Here is a 17,069-nt window from a genome sequence, read left to right as displayed (position 1 = left end):
GCAGCAATAGCAGGAATCTGCTGAATTGATTGATAACACTTTTATCTTTCCCGCTCTTTACTGGAAAGTCTTTCACAATAACAAAGCTAGTGGAGTGGCGGCATCAGACTTAGATGCACGTCATGCACAAGTGAACCTGTCAGAGAAAATTAAACATGCTTTAAATGAGCAGTCAGCTTTGGCAGGTGTCAGCAGCCGTTATTGATGAGAGATAGTTTTGCCGCAAGCTGACAGTGATTTGGTTTTACGCCAGTCAGAGTTGGTCGGCTTTCCAGGAACGTCTGCGCTCTCACTGCCAATAGCAAATACTGGGTCTGCACATGAGTCACACCGTGGGGCCATACGTAATCAGCTGGTAGCAAGTATTTTGTGATTATTTGTGAATGAGAGGCTTTAACTTTGCATATGCAGAGCATTAATCAGTCAGTTTTGTTCCTGTAGTGCCAGTTCAAAAGCTGTCTCTGGAGCAGGCCTGGATCCACGCTCCACGTACACGACAGAAAACCAGAAGGGCATAAAAAGTTCAGATTTTGTTTGTTCCGTGTGACCGCAAGCGCCTAACTTTCAGCGATCGGTTCCTCAAAGGCTTGGCGGCATCTAGGCTTGAAAGGGATATGTGAGACGATGCTTTTTATTCGATGCACTTTCAACAATGCAAAATTCAGTTTCACTCTGTTGCATGCATTAGCGCCACCACACATGATTGGAGAACGGATCCCTCTTGCATATACACTTTCATTGATCCATCATCGGAGCAGGCTTTCTGTGCATGTGCTTTACAGCATTAAATTCACAAGAGAAGAAGACGAAGCAGGAGGGGCTTGTTTGTTTTTGGCAGACGACTTAAATATCAACGCTGACATGTCAAATAGCAGCATTTTAACACCAAATCTTCGTTTTTGTATTCAAAATTGATAGAAACAATGAAAATCATGTATGTATTCTATTACAATAACAATAATAGTGCTATAGTGTGCATCATATACAGCAGGGGTTGGGAACCTTTTTGGCTAAGAGAGCCATGAATTTTAAAATGTGTATCTGTGAGAGCCATATACATTTTTTTAAACACTGAATACAATAAAATGTGTGCATTTTTATGTAAGACCAACAGTTTTAGATATAATGGGCTCTAATTACGTAGACCAGGCACACTACCCCACGCCAATGGGGTGTGGCCAGCACACTTTTGTGAGCAGCGCAGTGTCTAATAATAAATCAAATACTTGTTGCCATTAATACAACTTCTGCTGCTGCATAATTTTGCACCATACTCAGTATATTTCATTCTTTTGGCCATCTTTGCCAGAAGGCTTGGTTCTGCAGCTTTAGCTAGGTGACTATTTGACTAAAGGAGGAAAGTTTATATTTACATGTTGACATCTCAATGACCGAGGTAGACTACAGCATTACCCAGTAATAATCGAGTTTTGGTGTTTGACCTGGAAAATATCAGGAAAGATGGATATGGTCGGCCGTATTGCAGTAGAAAATAGATGGACGAATTAAAATGCATAAAAAAGTTGTTGATTTTTAATATTATTTTTAACAGTCATTTCTGTGATGTTTACTTTAAAATGTTAGCAAAAATACATTTTTATTGTGGTAAGAAATCCTTGAGAGCCAGATAGTGTCATCAAAAGAGCCCTACCTGGCTCCCGAGCCATAGGTTCCCTACCTCTGATATACAGTATAAAGTCTGTCTTTAGCCCAGACTTCCCTCTCCCTGCTGCTTGGTCCAGCTCCTCCTGGCGGATCCGAATGCGCTCTCAGGCCAGTTGAGAGACATGGACCCAGAGGCGCTGTCCACACGGGAATCCTTTTTTTGTTTGTGTTTGGAAGTTTTTGGGAAAGCTTCACTGGGTAAAAAGGATGTAATACACAAGTCACATCTACATGTGGCATTGTAAACTGACACACAGACAGAACCATGTGACACGGCAAAAACACAGAAGAAGAAAAGAAAAGAAACATGTGCTGAAGGTCCGTTGACTTTCGCTTGTTACCGTCACCATGGCATAGATCATACTCCTCCCATTCCATGTGGAAGTGGTAGGTTTTTGGTTTCGTACTTTGTCCTTTTTCCGTACACTATTTGAATCCCTTCCTTAAGTTTCATATAATTAAATTGGAGGCTAGTTAATTAACTCGGTAGTATGCTAATCCTGAAGGCAGCGGTTATGTCTTGTGTCCCTGCAGTGATCCCGTTGGTGTACATTGTGGTGTAAACAAAGAATAATAGGAGTGTAAAGGTAACTATAGGGGTGTTATTTCATCTACAGGGCTCTAACACTAACAACTGCATTTAGAAAGGCATGAACAGATTTCTATTCTCTAACTATGTAAATATCGCATTTATTGATATTGAATCCCACTTCCAGGAAATTCACTTATTGCAATCGGATCTGGAATCAGTTAACTGCGGTAAACAAGGGACCACTGTATTTTAACTGTATTTTAAGCGTTGAAGAGATTACACACACAGTTCAGTTCCAAATGTGAACTGATGTTTTGCTGAAACTTACCTATGTTCTACCGCTGATTACTAATGAACAGAAGAAGGTAGAAACAACCCTTTTTTTCCTGATGAAAGATGAGGAATCTTTCTTTTGGTATATACTATGTCTATGTAGCCCAAGAACACAGTATGGCTGGTACCATATTGTCTTCTTTTGACAAACAGCTGGGATTGAATGATTTAAGCAGGTGAGAAAGATATTTAAATTTTGTGCTATTTTTAACACCCCCCCCCCAAAAAATCTAACAATTAATTTCCCATAGATGTTTCACGGAGTGAAAGGCAAAAAACCCAGGAAAAACAATCTGGTTGGCTAGCCCTGCTAACAAGGTGTTCCTGATCTAGTCCCTTATCTATTTTGGCAGAAGTTGGCCAACCTGCTAATTTAATTTTATTATTATTGAATATTTTTTTGCTGACAAACACTTCAGCCCGGACGTTGACAGTAAAGCTCATTTGTGCTAGTTTGTCAACTAATGAGGAAGAAAGCAGCCAAACACCAAGAAGAGGGAAAGTGGCCGCTATTGAGTTATAATGTATATCACTGGTCTCCAATGTTTGTTTCTTTTTTTGTGTGTGAGCGCTACCCTTACAAAATGAAATGTTTTCATAGTTCATTTCAACCCAAACAAAGTGAATACGCCTGTTTCACCACAACATCAACGTAAGAGAAAAGCAACTGAAGGAAAACGCGTGCCTGCAAACCGAGCCTAGGTGCCATGTCAGCGTGTCCGGCTGCACAAAAGGTATCACGCTCCTGACTGAGTCCCGTGAGTGGAGGTGTCTGTGGTCCTACCTGTGAGACAGGTTGACTATAGCTGTGGTGTGTTATTGTGCACTGCAGCATCAGCATCGTCTACAGGGACGCTGCAGACGTAAACACACACGTTATTGCCCAAGTGTATAGTTGTCCCTGGCAGGTGTGGAAACAAACACGGACACAATTCTGAGAATGGCAGTCTGAAAAGAGACAAATCAATGCAGTGGCCATGTTGGATTTGATCTGGTATTTTATCCATGTGTAAAAGTAATGGCTTGTCTGCAGCGATTGTCCGCAGAGATGTGCATAAAGGGTCAAAGGTCCCTGCTTTAAATTTCTGTTTCGCTTATCCCACTTGCTGTTTTCCATTTAATGACCCGTTTTCATCCTCCAAATGCACGCGATGGCTCATCGCACTGCTTAAATCCCGGGGTGAAGGGGTTAAAAGCTCTTGCTGCAATAAAGAGGGCTTATCCCCGAGTCTATTTTTAGAAGCACACACACAAGATATGAGGCACGTGCATGCATGGCGAACATTATTTTTGGCCTCCCGTGTTTATTCCCCTCTTCACGATTGAGCAGTTTGGTGCCGTGCAAAAAAAAAAAGAACACAACTGCATGCACGCGCCTCTTCCATGCGGTGACCGCCGTGATGCGAGCGTGAGCCTCGTCAAGGATCATTTGCAGCCTTCTTTTCACGCTGCGGCTGCTGTCCTCTTGTGCTGACATGTTTTTTTGGTCTGGGCAAGAAATTACGAAATTGTGGCAGATTGCAAAACGCGGCGTGCAGCCACAATACCACACCCTCCCTCTTTTTGCCGTGAGATTCCTGTCAGGCGGATGAGTCTGTCCTCCCATGTGCGAGTATTGCAGGACTGTGGTAGCACACTTTGGCCCTCACTGGAGCCCATCACTCAGGACGTTTACCTTATACGGCAGTTTTAGTTCTGTTTTTAATTCATTTTGGTACATACTGGATTGGGATAATGAAAAAGAGCAGGACACATCTTTAGTCCCTGTCTCTTTTTGTCTCCAAGAAACGGGATGCACTCTGTCCAAGAACTGTCTGCAGCAATTAGGGTTTACACTGCAGCATGAGATGCCTTTTGAAAACACCCTAAAGGGCTCACTTGGATGCCAAGCAGTGGTTCCGTGCTGGGGAATCACATCCTAATTTTACTTCTTATGCTCTCCGTACCCGCGACCCTCGTGAGGAAAAGCGGTAGAAAATGAATGAATGAATGAATGAATGAATGAATGCTCTCCGTGCCTTTTGGATGTTGGAGGTCGTGAAGCATTTGGCTGAACTAACTGAGCTTTGCAGTCTTATCCCATATCACCTAGCATCATTGGTGTACATCCTCAAACCATTTCCATCAAGGGCGGCGTACGGAAATGGGGACGGGTGCGGGATGCCGCTTAGGTACATTTTGTGCATTAAAGATGGGACATGCTATGGCTAATTCAACACTGTGTTAAGGTAATGTAATCCAAGGTAATGTCTCCTCAATGTAACATTACAGAATACTACATGACTGAGCTATGTTTGAATCGCAAAGTGGCGAGGGACGACTGTATTTACATCTGGATCGGATGCACAACTTAGAAGATGGCACTTTTTGTTTGAATGCAGACCATTTTCCATGTGAGCAATAGTATTGGGACATGTTTGTTTTGTTTCCCAGGAGTGTCCTATTGCACTGCTTAATCAATCAATAAATAGAGCTGTCAATCAGAAGCCTGAAATAGTGAAGATGCGTGTCAGTGTCTTTGCAATCAGCGCTCACTTCCACAGAGCCCGATTTGAAAGCAACACCCTGAGGTCAATGTTGTTAAATGACATTTAAAAACATGCGATAATGTCACACATTTCTTAAGACTCAAAACCAAAAGGTTGGTGGTTTTATTCATCCTCACTCATGCTGAAACTGGAGTTTTCTAAAGCTCAGTTTTTGTGTGTGAACAAGGGTTGTGTGAATTGAATGAATGAATTGAAATACGTATATACGTATGTATGCCCTTGCTATTTTTGCAAAGACCAGTGTTGGAAAAGAGAGGTCATCTTATACTCGGATCAGTCTTGCCCAGGGGTCACCTACTCTGTTAGGGGGACGTCAGCCAGAAGAAGAGTGGCGGCCCTGAGGGAAAGACGGCATACTTGATTAATCGCATTTTCCTGTCAGGTTCACCTTGATCGCTGTGGAGTCAACACGAACGACTGCCAGAGCAGCGCTGCTGGGGTGCATGCTTGGGGCAGGAGCATCTCTGGCACAGTCTTTGTTTGAAATGCCCAATGTCACAGACGCTGGTGTGTTATTTCTCCTGTGGAACTGTTGTCAGCTTGTCTCTCCATGTTGGAGGACAGGGTCATGCAGCAATACGACACAGCATCTCCAGCACCACAGTCCATAACATGCATGCCCCCCTGACGAACGTGCGCTGCATTCGCTTGAGTTGACTGACTGTGTGCTTGAGGCGAATGGAGGCTATTTATAGCTCCCTGTCTCTCTCGATGCTCTCCCATCGGGGACACGAGTGGAGGATGAGGAGAAAGGGAGTGCTGCATAACAAGGCGCTCTTTCAAAATGATTGGGTCTGGTTGCCGTAACACACACCTGTGCTCCACACGCACATCTCCGGTATCAACGGTGTGGTTTTGACTAAATGCTCATATGTTTTGTCTAAATAACCAAAGACGAGACGTCTGCCCCCTTCATTCAGACCAGGCATGTAAAACTGCTTGCCGTAATTTGTGCAAACGCAGCGTCGAATTCCCCACCAAGCCACAGGTGCCATTGCATGTAGATGTGCTGCATTTGCATTGCAAACCTCCGTGCCGTCCGTTTGATTTGAATGCGCTTGTCAAGAGATATCCTCAAAGGGGATGTTTGTTTTGGAGGAGCGGGGCGAGACAGATCTCCCACCTGTTTGCCAGATTCCCTCGTATGACCCCAGAGCTGCAAACTTGACTCGCGTCTCGCCGTTTGAATCAACTCCGGGATGGATCGGGACAGAGCCTGTTTATCACAAACATAAAAACGGCTGATTTGAGCTCAAATACAAATCGAAAGCATTCAGAAGTTGCTTTGAAAGACGTCATGATGATATGTAGTATTCTACACCGGTAACTCTGTCAGTAATGTTACTGTAATGCCGGGTGAGACACACAAGCACCAGACTCGATTGCCAGAACAACAGGCTTTTATTGCAGGTCGTAACCCACGCCAAGCTAAAACACAAGTCTGAACCTTTGACGTCACTTCCTGTCTGCCCCCCATCAGCTGCCCATTTACAACACACACAAGCGTGAATCCTGTTTATGTCTTACATGGCTTATTTTCTCTTATTATGTCAATTAGAATGGGTAATACAAGTGTAAAGATGACTGTGGGGGTGTTAATGCATGTCTAGAGGGCTCTAATAATGTTAAAAATGTTTTTCCAAGGTCTCACACAGGTTTTAACTATGAAAACATTGGCGGGTTAACTGTATATACAGTATTTATATACAGATGTATTATATATACTGTACACATGTGCACAGACACGTGTGTCCCTATATATATATATATATATATATATATACACAGTATATATGTTTGTGTTTGTATGAAAGCTTGTACACAGTTTCATTCCCTCCTCCCTGTTTACACTCCTTTCGTGTTTTTCTTCCATCCCTCTCTTTCCCCATCCTCCCGCTTACCTCTTGTCTTCCCCGTCTCCCCCTACGCCTCCTCCTTCTTCTCCTTCATCGTTCTCTGTCGCTCTGCTTTTTATAGCCATGTCTTCCCAGGGCTCGGCAGCTACAAAAGCCTTTTCATGTTGCCACTATAATTACTGCCTACACACACGCGTACACACACACACACACATAGAGGAGTGCACCAGCAGTGTGTCTTTGTGTCTGCATGTGTGTGCGTGCGTGCTCCGCATGTGCTGTTATACACAAAAGGGTGAGCTATTTTTACCTCCAACGCCCCCCTCCCCTGCCTCCATCCCCCCATCCCTCTTTTTGCTGCTGCCAGCCACGTTTGCTATGCTGAGCACAGGCAGTATCAGTCGAGCCCCAACATCCCTCCATTCGCACGCGGATCTCACTGCGATGCAGGCTGCTCTTCCCCGCGCCATCCCTCACATCCAAGCATGTTTTTGGGCACCTCTGAAAATTCTTCATGTCACAGCCAGATGCTCAGGGCAGTGGTAGCGGCACCGGAACACGCGCCCGCTGCCAAGCAGATGACTTAGAGCCAGCTCGCTTGGACTGAAGCGCCTGATTAGCAGGGCTGTTGCTGCAAGCACGTCTCAATGTTGCGGACCATATTTGAAGCAGAGTGTTCTCTGTCTCCCACAGAGGGGATCCTGGGAAAGGAACAACCACTGGAGGTTCTGAAGACGTCGGCGCTCAACCACATCCCAACAGGTTGGACACCCGTGCATGTTTGTTTTTGTGCGTGCGTGTTTAAATCAACCACATCCTGTGCAGCTTTGCATTCATACTTACGCTTTCTAACATGTGATTCGGTTGCTTCTGTTATTTGGAATGGAAATGAAGATACCGGGATAAAACGGTCTTGGATTTTTCGAAAACTAGTAAAACAAGTCCTCGTGCTGCATGAAACCAGTCACATTTGCTTCTGCGTTCATTTCATAGCCGTGCTAGATAGATGCAAATGAGAAGACGAATGTTGTTTATGCATTTCCTGATTTCATCATGGTCAAGCTCAGACTCTAAATGCTAGTGTTTACATTTCGATATCATAGCCGAGCATCAAGTAGTCAGGTGTCAGTCAGCATCTTTATCTCGTGCCAAACCTCACACAGGCTTTCAATGTGCCCTGCGTGCTGTCAGGGGTGCTGATTAAATATTGAAATTCATGGGAGTCACCGCTTTAAGAATTCTCATCATCTGTTGCCTTGGATGCAAAGCTAAGGTTTCTTGGTATGATGGTCCATGTGACCTGGTCCTATCCACAAGTCGATCTCAGTCAAACAGAAAGATGAGGGTGTAGGATTATTCAATCAATTCTTTGTTTTGACTTGGTGCTGCTTTCTGGTCTATCAAGCCATTAGGAATGGTGGCCATTAGGAATTTGCTTTTGGCAGAATGGTGCCGCTTGACACAGCCGTGATTGTGATGTGATTACAATCAGACTTTCCTGACACTTCCTTGACCGGGTTGAGGTTTTCCCATCTCCAAGAACTGTGCTTGGGTGAAGTCAGCTGGGAAGCAAAGTCAACCAGTCCGTCACATAAATGTTACCTTTTATGCTTTTATTTTATCTGCTGCTAAATCCTACATGCACTTTTTCCAAAAGGTCAGATCAAACGTTAGTGTAACTCTAATGAATCCATTCCAGACACCAAAAAATTTAATCCAGAAATGCAGATGAAATGAAATAATCATCATTTGTGTATTTCTTTAAGGTTTGTAGCTTTTTATACCAGACTCTGCTTAATTTAAATTTCATTTTGTTTTATATCATCAGATGGTGATACATCTGAAAAAATTTTGTGATATCGCCCAACCCTAATATGCATATTCTTGGACTAATATTAGGTTGTAGTAAACCATGAAACAGCAATCATTTATTAACTGATGTTTGCAAAACCGTGATGGGCGAGGGAATGATCTAGCGAGGAACAACTTTAGTCAAAAATGTTGGCAAAAATTGTCACAAAAATCCAAGTTATACATCTGAGGTTTGGCTCTTTCCTCTCATCTTTGGCATCTCTATGAGTCTTACAGGGAAATATGTCTGCCACATATTACTGAGGCTGGACAGCTCTACAAGGCCCACAATGGCATCTGTTACGCCTAACGAGCATGAAGCTCTGGTGGTCAGACCGTGGGATATACGCTCAGAATCTCAAATCAATGATGCCAGCCTTTTTGCATTCTCTGGTATAAATAGATTGGAGCCTGAGGAGTTGTGGAGTGTGCCTGAGGGGCCTTAAACTGAGTGATTTGTAGCAGGGAAATGGCAGAACCCAACGTAGGTGCAAGGATGCAAGGATACTGAAAGGGACTGAGATGAAGTGGAAAATAACCTGAAAGAACTTTATGGTGAACCTTTGTTTTAACGAAAACTCTTGCTAAAAATCTGTCAAACCGGCCAATCAAACCTAGGCTAACAAACTAGTATCTGGTCTCTATGAAGAATGAATAGTGGTTCTTTTAAAGTTGGGACACCATAGACAGAAAGGCCGTACTTCCTGTCCATACAAAATGTATTTTTTTCTCTGATTATGTCTACTACTGTATATTGGGTAATATGAGTGTAAAGGTGACTATAGGGATGTTATTCCATGTTCAGAGGGCTCTAATAATGGTACAAATTGTATTTAGAAAGTCATGAACAAGTCTTTTATGTTGTAACTATGAAGATATTTCATTAATTCCTATTGAATCCTACTTTGTGGCCAATTGGCCATGATAAACGAGGGATTACTGTACATTGAACATCACCTGAAGAGATTTAGGCGAGGGGTGGCACTGAAAGGCAGTACGGCAGCTTAAATAATTAACTACATGAACGTCTTCTCATGTGGAACTCTCTCGGCATTTGGAGTCCTTCCATGTCACAAAGTGACACCATTTTGTCAGTCTATTTCTTGTTGGCAAAAGCAAGAAAATGTCACGGTAGGAGGGGGGGGGGGGGGGTGAAGAGAAAGTGATGACTCTGAGGCCTGGATTTATTTAATAGCACCTTGTATTTGTTGACTTGGGGAACAATAGTAAAGGAAAGACAGCAAATGTGTGTGTATTTATCTCAGAGGGTGCCCGTGTGAGGGGGGAAAAGGGTGGTGGTGGGGGGGGGCTTCATAAAGGTAATAGTCGGTTTAATTCATATTGGACATGCGCACACACTGGAGCACATCACCTAACAGTTCCAAAAAGGAGTTGGAAGAAGCAAAGCTTATTCGGTCTTACCCCTCATTCATTCAATATGTACATATTATATATAAAGTATTGACCTCTGGGGTTACGCCGCATGATGCATTCAAGCTCGCCGGTATATATTGTCTGAGCTTCATATATCGTATTTTTTTACCCAGTTCAAAGTGAGTCACTCATACTTATCAGTCATTTATCCAACCTGTTGTTGAATAGCTTTTCACTGATTTTGGAAATTGGGGTAATAAGGAAACCGGTCGATAGTTTGTCTCCATTTTAAAAAGTGGTCATTTTCTTAGGGAATTTGTTTCGAATGATAAATGACTGATAAAGGTCAGCGGTACTGCGATCTCATCGGTACCCTATTTTGTTGTTCCCATTCCTATTCTGTTCCAGTTGGTTTCTGTTTTTTACTTTACATGTCTTCACCATACCGATGAATTATTTATTCGGGCAAGATTCCGGTCTATAATTTCATTCCTTTCCGCTACTGACAAGAAATTTAGGATTTTTTTCAAAGTCATAAAGCGACTGCACGCCAGAGACTACCCTACGAAAATGGGATGGCAGGGAGAGAAGGACGCCTCGCAGGTTAAGGAAGCTGCTGGATGAAAAAAGGTGGCCCGATGAGCAGGACAGGGAGTTCTCTGTGAGGCAGGGAGCCCGGATGGGTAATAGCATCTCCTTGTTTTGGTGATGTGAGCCTTTGTTGCCTCTTTCCAAAGCGAATGTGAATGCTTGGGGTTGTGTCAGGGACTCGGCACCCGCAGAGGAACATTTAGTACAGTAAATGGCGGTGTATGATTTATGGCTTTGCATTAGCCAAGATTGGCTCTAATTGGCTCCCTGTACAAAGCAACATTATAGAGAGGGTAAAAGTTGAACATGGAAGGTAAATAATTCTACTACGTCGTCATCTATTGGAAAAATGGCGATGCGTCACCCTCCTGCCATTCCGGCCTCATGAAGTAAAACAGTGCTGCGTTTAATTAAATAACCGGGAACACATGAGTCAGATTCACAAATTTAGGAGGAGCACTGAGAGATGTGTACATAGATGTAAGCAAATAGGAGTGCTTGTGTGTGTTTTTTTTCCTCAGCCCCTTGAAGCAAAGACCTCAAAGGCCGTTTGCTTCTTCTCACACACCTTACTTGCTGCATACAACTTTATTGCATCCATCCTCCACAGTAGCAAGTCGGGTCTTATTTATTAGGATTAAACACGGGGCAAGCGGCCACACATTCACACCATTGCGAGCCGGGTCAATGCCCTGCTTGTCGAAAGTAGCTGGGCCTCATGGGTAGTGGCGGAATCATTGTTCATGCTCTCCATGGGGACTCTGGCGTGCAGAAGAAACCAAGCATCTGCAACAGTCCTGATTAGTGTCTATTGTCATCACCTACCCAGAAATACTACATGTCAAAGATTACAAATGTCACAAGAATCCCTTATAAAGCATTTTTTTCCCATAGCTTTCAATCCTCCCCCCAGCAGGCAGCTGATTTCAAATATGTTTCGAGCAACTCTGATTTGATGCTGCTGAGATGCACTTGTTGCAACGAGCGAGGCAAACATGAAGGAGCCTCTTTGGATCAATGTCAGACACGCAGATGGATTTAGACAATCACTTCTCTTTGATTATCAAACCTGTTGCTCTCCCGTTGCTCCTGCTCGCTTTGTGTTTCAGAGACACATTTATTTATACGCTATCTCTTTATATATTTGCATTTTTGTTTAGATGTTTCTGATAAATATAACCAAGTTGATATATTGATCTACAGTACATTTTACAACAGTATTGGCTCTTCATTCTTCATCCCGTGAAACCATTTGCAAAGTACAATGCTTCAAGGTGTAAGGAGATTGCTTGGACAATTAGGATTACTGAATGGATCGAACCAACAGCCACCAGGTTGGGAGAAGACCACCCTACGACCTGAGTCACGCTGCCATGCAGAGACTAAGCGGGATGTTACATGGAATGTTACATGTCCTATGAATTTCCACCATTAGGGGGCGACATTGAAATTATCCACTCATTTTCAATGGGAAAAATGTCACAGAAAATAGTGAATTATGGAAAATGTGGGAATTTCCCGAACTGTCGATAGATAACCTACATATCCCCAATTAGGTGAACATTTTCTTGTTGGAACGGTTTGCGGTGGTTGAGAAATGTGGAAATAATCAGCTGGACAGAAACGGTGGAATTAGAGCTGCAACAATTAATTGTTGACTAATCGACTATCCAGTTAATCAATAATGCATTTTTTAAATTAAAAAGGTAGAAGTCCTCTGATTTCAGCCCCTCAAATGTGATTTTTTTTTTAATTTCCTTTGTCATCCATGAAATCAGTCCTGTTTTTTATGTTTTTGGCAAAACAAGATATTCACATACATCACCTTTGACTTTGGAAAACAGTGAGCAATAATAGTTTGCAAGGATTTTTGCAATAATGAAAATTGCAAAATGACTTTTCCACAGTTCCACAAATTCGACACTCGTTTTTTTATCAGACTAAATATGCTGGAATTTGAAATAATGGAAAGAAAAATGCAGACTGAAAGGTGAAATGTATAAAACATTTAAATAAGGTTATTATTGTACTTTTGATAACGGCTGCAAAGTTGGTGATGGTGATCTTACTTGGACACAGACCCATCGGGGAAAAAAGCTAATACCGATATCAGTTTTAACAGCCACAGTAGTGCAGAGGTGGCCCCGCTGCATCCGGACCACGCATGACCAGAGTAACCGCTGGTTGGTCGCACACGACACCGGACCCTCTGCTTTTATGACTGCTTCCTCTCTATCATCGGTTAGTTGCTCTTGGAAACGACCTGGGATCATTTACTTATCTGTTAGCGATCAGAGGGACCTGTTGTGTTAGGGCACCGGCACACACTGCCTGCTCTTTGTATCACAGAAGAAGGTACTGGGTGAAAAGCTTTATTAAAACAGATTGCAAGGGCATAGGAGGCCCAGCCACAATGAGCTCCACTCACATATCCCCAGATAGTAAGAAGCGCCTCAGTCCTTTCATTTCGGTGTGTGACCGTCTGTGGAAAAACGTTGCAGGGTCAGGTTTTGCATCACTCACATCCTATGTGCAATGCACATCACCGGGGCTTCCACTAAACTAGGGGTCTCAAACTCAATTTACTTGGGGGCCACTGGAGCTCGGGTCTGGGTGAGACTGGGTCGCATCAATTCCCCCCCCCCCCCCCCCCAAAAAAAAATGCATTTATTAATTAATTTTCTACAAGAAAAGCTCTGATAAAACATTCCACTGTTCTGAAATATCTTACTTTTTATTTTTCTACACAAAATAAGATGAAAAATAAATAAACAAATCAATAATAAAGAAAATCAATCAATCAGTAATAAATAAATAAATATAATAATAATAATCATAAAACGGCAAATAATAAAAACTTAAGAAACCACATACAGTTGATGGGTAGACAAATTATTTTCTTCAGATTAAAATGAACAAAGCATTATTAGAGCCCTGTAGACATGACAAAACACGACTATAGTCACATTTATACTCTTTTTATTTACAACATATTGCGCAACTGCAGGGTCTTGAGACACATGCTAACTCGCAAACTAGTGAGCTAGCGACCTAAACGGTAGCCTTCAAGGTATTTCCTTTAAACTTAAATAGCCCAAAACTTACCACTTCCACACGTATAGGGAGGAAAACTATTAACAGTTATTTAACCTTTAACATGAACATTAATCAAACGTAATAATTTTTTCTGGGTACATGATACCATACAGCATTCATATCAAACTTGCGCGGGCCGCACTAACATTAAACTTTCATATCAAGGCGGGGGCCTCAAACTAGTGTCCTGCGGGCCACATTTGGCCCGCGGGCCGCATGTTTGAGACCACTGCACTAAACAGACCTGACATTTGAGGAGTTGCTATTAAAATGCATGAACAGATGAACAGCTCTAATTCTCATTGCATACAAAAGTTTGCGTGTCATGAATTTCACCACACTTTTGGTCTTTGTCCCAACAGTGGACATCAACTCAGCACTGCCCCTGCGCCTCCCTCCGGCCGCCATCCCCATGGATCTGCGCGTGGACCAGCAGCAGCAGGTGTCCCCGCTGTCTCCTCCCCGCCAGCAGTCCCCGCTCCAGGCCGGCGGGGGCGTGGCCTCAGCTCCTGTGCGCGAGCAGCAGCTGCAGCAGGAGTTGCTGAACCTGAAGCAGAAGCAGCAGATCCAGAGGCAGATCCTCATCGCCGAGTTCCAGCGGCAGCACGAGCAGCTTTCCCGCCAGCACGAGGCCCAGCTCCAGGAACACATAAAGGTAAATCATCATCATTTACCAGCTGCAAATTGCCTCTTTAACTTACTTTGGCTTCATTTACTGAAACGGGGATGGAAACTCTTGCGTAAGCTAACAGGGCTATAATACTGAAGGATATTTCTTTGAAGATGGTGAACATTGAAGGCGAGACTTGACATGAGCAGCGTTTGTTTCCACGGTGGCGCTCTGCATGGCAGACATCAAGCTCATTGGACTGGAAAGTGAATCTCGATCAGCACACCCACACTCGCTGTCGCTCTCCTGTGGGGCTCAGATGTCTTCAAAATATTCCTGTGCTCATTTTACAATAGCACACTTGTAATGTGCTCCTAACGATGAATAAAACGTCTGAAAATGGATTGTGAGGCAGGAGATTAGATTGCTGTTTGGAGGATTATATGATTTAGGAAGTCTTTACCTCCTTTTCTTCCCTCTCTCCTTTACTTTTCCCCTTCTCTTCTTATTCTCTCATTCCTTCCTTTTCAGCTTTCCCTTCTTCCCTCCTGCATCTTCTTTTCCTCTTTTCTCACCTTGCTTCCTTTCCTTTTTTTCCTGAGGGACGGGCAATGTTTCTGAGGGTCCTTCAGCCTGTGGTAGGGCTGCATGATCACTCGGGTGGAAGCCAGTGACGCATAGCCCTGCCAGGGAGGCCCGGCCTCAATCAGCCCCATTCACAGCTCCTGTGTACACACACACATACACATACACACACACACGCACACATACACACCGGCAGTGCGCCATTAAAGCATACACTTGCTCTCAAATGTCTGCAAACACATGCGCAGTGTGACTCATTTGCAGGGGGAGATGCTGGAAAAAGGCCTCCCATGTGCTCTTATGGCCTTTGGCTTTTCTTATGAGCCCTCACATGTAGCCTTGGTTCCAGCCATGCCTGCTACTGGGTGTCAGTTCATGCCTTGGATAAGTGATGTTTGTATCCACAGTGAATTCCAGCATTTTGATAAAAGTGCCTTGGAACCCATTTGCAGCCTTTCGTGTCTTGGCCGGAGGTTTCTATGCTTTTCCAAATGGTTGCTACGGCTGCCAGACATAATTATTTGGCATGACACCTAAAAGACACCACATGTGCACCGTGGTTGTGTTTTAAAGAAACGCCCTCAGTCACCAAGATAAACAACTGATTTATTTGCCTTATTTAACGTCTCCCTTTATTCCAACATATTTATTATTAACAGTTGTATTATTGTATTACATTTACTATATATACATACAGTATTAGTATTTATTATCATCTAATAATTAGGGATAATTATCGGAATTGATAATTATCTATATTGATAATTATTGGCCTGATATCAGCATAAAAATGTGATATCAGTTGATATGGGGCACCCCTACTTATAATATATCATTAACCCAGTATGTCAGAGTGGGCAACAACACATCCAGTGTCATCTCCCTGAACGCCGGCTCACCCCAGGGATGTGTTCTCAGCCCCCTGTTGTTTACCCTGATGACCCATGATTGTCGCCCCAGATACAGCAGCAACCACATCCTGACAATAAAGTCTATTATTTTATTATCCTTTGTAATTTTATTTATGAATGATTAAATATTTATTTAACTTTTTTCTTATTTTATCACTTTTATTACATTTGAATCTCCTTTTTATGCTTACTTTTTAACTTTTCCCTCCAATTTGTTTGTTATTATTTTTGGGCACCTACATCTTCCTGCTCCCTTCCAGACATGTTGGATTGATGTTCCTTCATGTAACTTGTCAAGTATGTGAAAAACCCAAACAATGAATAATCCACAGCAATGTAGGTATGCATGAACAAAATGCCTGGACTGGTCATGGTTAATTTGGTTGTTGTGTTTTTTATTTTTGTGTTCCTGCAGCAGCAACAGGAGCTGCTGGCCATAAAGCACCAACAGGAGCTTCTGGAGCATCAGAGGAAAATGGAGAACCACCGCCTGGAGCAGGAGCTGGAGAAGCAGCAGCGTGAGCAGAAACTGCAGCTACTGAAGAACAAGGAGAGGGGACAGGAGAGTAAGTCATCCTGAGCAGATGCCCGTTCTTTGGGGAGGAATTAAAATTACGCTTTGCTTGTTTTATCAACAAGACCACCCATCATTGTCCTGCTGCACAACCCAAGTTGCTTTCAGCTCAAGGTCAACAACAGACAGCATTCATGGTTCCATTTATCACATTTCCAGGTCCCAAAGCAGCAAAACAGCCTCAGACCATCACACTACCACCACCATATTTGACTGTTGATATGAGAGAGGAAATCAGGAAGGGGGCAAACACTTTTTCCACACCACATTATAAACTATAAGAACATACTGTATGTGACCCTGACAATCTTCATCCAAATGGTTCTGCTGGCTGTTGATAGCAGCCAGGAGTCCTTGAGAGCTCTTTACACCCGGCTGACTGAATGGAAAGTGCTTAAAGATTGCAGTGACACTGTTTGTGTTGCTTATGTTTGTGAGTGAGAGATGGCTTGCAGTGGTGCGCTTTAACATCTTTTTTCTGCTTTTTCGATTTTATTTTTTGCTTCAAAAAATTGTTTATTACTTTTACAAACTAGAAAAGC

The 17,069-nt window shown here is 43.1% G+C and overlaps 1 protein-coding gene across 3 annotated transcripts in view; it reads left to right on the top strand.

The window, feature by feature from the left end:
* LOC131104255 (histone deacetylase 4-like) overlaps window positions 1-17,069 on the top strand; it is a 40,116-nt gene that overhangs the window by 7,532 nt on the left and 15,515 nt on the right. Inside the window, exons 3-5 of one of the 3 annotated variants that reach the window (XM_078796448.1) lie at window positions 7,629-7,697; window positions 14,210-14,502; window positions 16,372-16,519. In XM_078796448.1, coding sequence (XP_078652574.1) covers window positions 7,629-7,697; window positions 14,210-14,502; window positions 16,372-16,519 — 510 coding nt within the window. Of the gene's footprint in view, window positions 1-7,017; window positions 7,698-14,209; window positions 14,503-16,368; window positions 16,520-17,069 lie in introns of those variants that run through there. The other 2 variants (XM_058051246.2, XM_058051245.2) reach the window with 2 other exon arrangements.

Source organism: Doryrhamphus excisus, linkage group LG15 (genome assembly GCF_037039965.1).
Source record: "Doryrhamphus excisus strain RoL-2023G ecotype Guam linkage group LG15, RoL_Dexc_Guam_v1.1, whole genome shotgun sequence".
NCBI lineage: Eukaryota > Metazoa > Chordata > Actinopteri > Syngnathiformes > Syngnathidae > Doryrhamphus > Doryrhamphus excisus.
Note: the sequence above shows the minus strand (reverse complement) of the source record. Positions and strands in the feature narration are given on the sequence as shown.